This window comes from Myiozetetes cayanensis, unplaced genomic scaffold (assembly GCF_022539395.1).
Source record: "Myiozetetes cayanensis isolate MyiCay16 unplaced genomic scaffold, myiCay2020 scf451, whole genome shotgun sequence".
Lineage (NCBI taxonomy): Eukaryota > Metazoa > Chordata > Aves > Passeriformes > Tyrannidae > Myiozetetes > Myiozetetes cayanensis.
Window position 1 is genome coordinate 14,080 of NW_026087689.1, and position 4,598 is coordinate 18,677.

The 4,598-nt window shown below is 52.8% G+C and overlaps 1 protein-coding gene across 1 annotated transcript; it reads left to right on the forward strand.

Annotated features, from left to right (window-relative positions):
* The first annotated feature begins 3,345 nt into the window (after positions 1-3,345).
* LOC126648204 (olfactory receptor 14J1-like) lies at positions 3,346-3,992 on the forward strand. Its single transcript, XM_050330933.1, has one exon. The coding sequence runs from the start codon at positions 3,363-3,365 to the stop codon at positions 3,990-3,992; it is 630 nt and encodes a 209-aa protein (XP_050186890.1). The 5' UTR covers positions 3,346-3,362.
* Positions 3,993-4,598: the final 606 nt, after the last annotated feature.

Below are 4,598 nucleotides of genomic sequence, written 5' to 3' on the forward strand. Positions count from 1 at the left end.
TGAGTTATTTTTTTACCTTTTGGGCTTAGGAGGGTTTATCCAAAAACATGGCAATTCATGTCCTCAAAAAAGGAAATTCTTTGGAGAAGGAGTTTGGGACTCAAAGAATCACAGAATGGTTTGTCTTGGAAGGAAGATCAAAGTTCATCTGGTCCAAGTCCCTCGACATGGACAGTGACATCTTCCACTAATTCAGAACACTCACAGTCCTTGACCTTGGACAAATCCAGGGATGGGACATCCACTTCTCTGGAAACGTGTTCCAGTTCTTGCCACCCTTACTGTACAATCTTTCCTCCTATTATCCAATAAAAAACTCTTCTCTTTCAGTTCAAAGCCACTGCCCCATGTTATGCCACTACAGGCCTTGGTAAAAAGTACCCCTGTGATTTTCTTAGACTTTGAGCAGGACATTTTCATCTGCAAAAACATTACAGAGTGCCCAGAGATCTCCCCAGAGGGGGTTTCAAGGTCTCAAGCCCATGACCACTATAGAGGGGCTAAGGAGCTGTGGCCTCAATGGTGTGGAGACTGAGGACAGTACAGGAGAGCCCTCAGAGGGCTTGAAGGGAGGATTTAGAGATGGTGGATCCTTTTGTCATAGCAGAAAACAGCAGGAGAAATAAAGAAATAATGCCAAGTATAGCTGGGGAGGTCCAGAGTGGACAAGAGGAAAAAGGAATTTCACTCCAAGGGCGGTGCTGTGGTGCAACACATCAGGCAGGAGGAGTCTGGATGAGCCCAAGGCTTTGTGTGTGCAGGAAGAGCCAGGGAGGATGCAGAGATGTCAGTGCAGGAAGGGGCCAGCCAGGTGGGGCAGCCGGGGGGATGAGGACAGCCTGCAGGGAAAGGGGCAGGGCATGGACACCCTAGGACAGCCTGGGCTGCACAGCAGAGAGGCCTGTGCAGAAGCTGAAAGGCCCTGACACAGCCACCTTCTGCAGGCCTTTGGCCATGGCTGCTGGCTGTGCCCCTGAGGCCAGGAGGAGACAAGTGGCCCTTGCAGCCCTGGGGCCTCCTGGCCTCCTTGTCCCTGCTCAGCAGCCTGGCAGGTGCCACCCCATCGTCCTGCCCTTGGCACTGCACATCCCACATCCCAGTGCCCCAGGAAGAGCCCTGAGCAATGAGGCAGGGACAGGATCTGCCTTCCCAGGGTCTGGGGGTCAGGCCTTGGTCCTTTGGATTAAGGAAACAAGTCAATGCCTATTCAGCTTCAGAGCCACCTTTGCCTTGCTTGTCCATCCTTGTCATCACTGTCTGCAGTTTTCTGCTCTAACTGGAACCTGGGGACACGTTCTCAGTTCTGTCCCTCAGTGAGACTCATTAGCACTGCAAGAAACTTTAGTGTTTCAATCTCACTTGGACTTCTTGAGAAGTTGTTTGAACTTGTTCTTACGGATTGAGTCTCATGTAAATAACCCCAAAGCCCCTAAGGGTGATGAAATGCTTGGGGCTGTTGCTGTGCTGCTGAGCTGGGCCGGGCTCCTGGCACACAGGGAGCTCCTGGCAATCAAGAACACCTTCAAAGAGACAGCTCTGCCCATGAGCAGCTCCTCTGCACAGCCCAGCAGGGCTGAGGGCACTGCCAGGGCAGCTCAGGGACACCAGCAGGGCACAGGCAGAGCTGAAAGGGGCTCAGCACTGGCAGGAGGGCTGAGAGCTCCCTGCAGGAGGAATCTTGGCAGGGCTGCACACGGTGAGTCTGTGGCTGCAGGGCAGTGCAGGGGCAGCTCCTGGAGGTATCTACTCAAGCTGGTCCAGCCCCAGCTGATGGGATGGGTGAGGAGGGGCAGTTTTGGGGCAGTTGGGAAGAGCTGTGAAGCCGGGGGTGCAGCCAGGGGTGCCCAGGGCTGTGGGGCAGAGCAGGGTCCTGCAGCCCAGGGCGCTGTGCTGGGCAGGGACTCTGCTGCCTGCCAGGGGCTGGGGCAGGAGGGTTCTGGGCAAGGAGCAAACCTGGCAGGGCAGGGAGGATCTTTTCCATGTCTCGCTGTTGCAGGCTCAGAGCTGCTCTCAGCTCCACACCACTACAGGATATTTCAATGGAGAATTTTTGGCACAGTTCAGAGAAGACAGGGGCTCCAGAAAAGGAATTAGTCCTGCTGTGTGTTTGCTGCTTAGGCATTTGAGCACAGACATTGTTCTCTCAGCTCAGGAGGCTGCACTGAAATTCCAACCCTTTCACTCTCCGAGGTGAATATTTCAGGCAGTGTCAGAAATGAGCCCAGGATCCTGGGCAGTGCTGAGCCTTCCCCTGGGGGTGGGCACTGTCCTGAGCCAGCCCTTGGCTTCCCTGCAGGAGGGCTCCTGTCCTGCTGTGTCCAGCACAGCTGCACCTCTGGGCTGGCACAGGGGACACTGCACAGAGCTGCCCTTGGAAGCAACATTTTCCTGCTCTCAGCACTGCACAGGTATTTGTGGGTGCATTTTTCAATATTTATTTGTGTGAAATCAAAGTGAATGCAGCACAAGGGAAAGAGGAGGGTAGATGGGAAACAGGCTGAAATACTCTTTAGCTCTCCTGGCTCTCCTTTAAACTACAGAGAGCTGAGCCCTTTTGTCTCTTGTGTTTTCTCAAGGATCTTCATATTTTCAGCCATAAAAATGAGAATTTTACTCCTACAAAGAACATTCTGCAGATTTCATGGTGGAACATATGTAACAGAGAAAAATTATTCTAAGGATATTAGAAACCTCTGTTCTGCATTCCACACTCTTGTAAGCAGGGAGGTCAGAGATGGAGTTTTCCATTAAAGGTGAGTTACATCTGACACTCATGTGATCATGAGAGCTGTCACAAACCAGCTCCATGTCACCACTGCAGCAGAGCAAAGGTGAGCCCTTGGCAGCACATGGGCAGAGCTCCTGCTGCTCACACCGCTCTGAGCAAGAATTAGGGAAATACAATTGATTTGGGGAGATTACTATGAAAGATGGAATATCTCTGATGAGAGGGGTCTCTCTTAATTATTCCCTGTCTTCTCTTTTTCTGAACAGACTCTGTGCTAAGGAAGAACAAATGCCCAACAGCAGCTCCATGGCCCAGTTCCTGCTGCTGGCATTGGCAGACAGGCAGGAGCTGCAGCTGCTGCACTTCTGGCTCTTCCTGGGCATCTCCCTGGCTGCCCTCCTGGGCAACGGCCTCATCCTCAGCGCCGTAGCCTGCGACCAGCACCTGCACACCCCCAGGGACTTCTTCCTGCTGCACCTCTCCCTCACAGACCTGGGCTGCATCTGCACCACTGTGCCCAAAGCCATGCACAACTCCCTCTGGGACACCACAACCATCTCCTACACAGGATGTGCTGCACAGGCTCTTTTTCTTTGTCTTCTTCATCTCAGCAGAGTTTTCCCTCCTGACCATCATGTGCTACGACCGCTACGTTGCCATCTGCAAACCCCTGCACTACGGGACCCTCCTGGGCAGCAGAGCTTGTGCCCACATGGCAGCAGCTGCCTGGGCCTCTGGGTTTCTCAATGCTCTGCTGCACACAGCCAATACATTTTCCCTGCCCCTGTGCCAGGGCAATGCCCTGGGCCAGTTCTTCTGTGAAATCCCACACATCCTCAAGCTCTCTTGCTCAGGCAAACACCTGAGGGAAGTTGGGCTTCTTGCTTTTAGTGCTTTTCCTTTTTTGGAATGTTTTGTTTTCATTATTTTCTCCTATGTGCAGATCTTCAGGGCTGTGCTGAGGATCCCTGCTGATCAGGGACGGCACAAAGCCTTTTCCACGTGCCTCCCTCACCTGGCTGTGGTCTCCCTGTTCCTCAGCACTGGCACATTTGCCTACCTGAAGCCTCCCTCCATCTCCTCCCCATCCCTGGATCTGGCCCTGTCAATTCTGTACTCGGTGGTGCCTCCAACACTGAACCCCCTCATCTACAGCCTGAGGAACCAGGAGCTCAAGCATGCCCTCAGGAAAATGATGACTTATTGTTTTCTGCAAGCACAGACCAACTGCTTCCTGTGCAGTGACTTCCAGGGTACATCATGACAGGCTAAGTCTTCTTTTTCTGTTTTATATTTTTTCCCTTTTATCCACTTTTTATGATGGTTTCAATAAACTTAATTATTTCTCCCCTAAATATCCACCCATCTTGTGTGACCCATAGACTTTGTATAAACGGGAAACCATTTCCTTTAAGCAAAATAAATGAACCTTCAGCAACTTCTTTCTCTAAGATTCATCCTCAGCACAGGAGGAGTGAATGAGGGGAAAGCACCTTTCTGGCTGCACCAGCTTGGGGCTGGTTCCTTTGTCTCGAGGGAATAGGAGGGGCAGGGTTATTGCTGGCACAGAGGGGCTGCAGAGCTCTCAGGATACCCTGTATAGGGACCACAGGGTGCCCTGGACCTCCTTTTCCTTCTGCCCACCCATCTCTGTGCTGATTTTTTGCCCCCAGGAGCTGCTGTGGCCTTCAGAGGGGCTGGGGCTGTGGAGGGAGTGCCCAGAGCTCTGCAGCTCCCTGGGGTGGGCACTGCTGTGGGGCAGAGGAGACTGGGCTGGGCTGGAGAGGTGGCAGCGGAGCTGGGGGCCTGAAGGGAGCTGTGCTGAGCTGGAACTTTTCTGGGAGGGGAAAATATCAGTGTGCATTTCCCA

What these genes read in the sequence shown, in the direction of transcription:
- LOC126648204 (XM_050330933.1), top strand. Translation starts at nt 3,363, where the DNA reads ATGTGCTACGACCGCTACGTTGCCATCTGCAAACCCCTGCACTACGGG.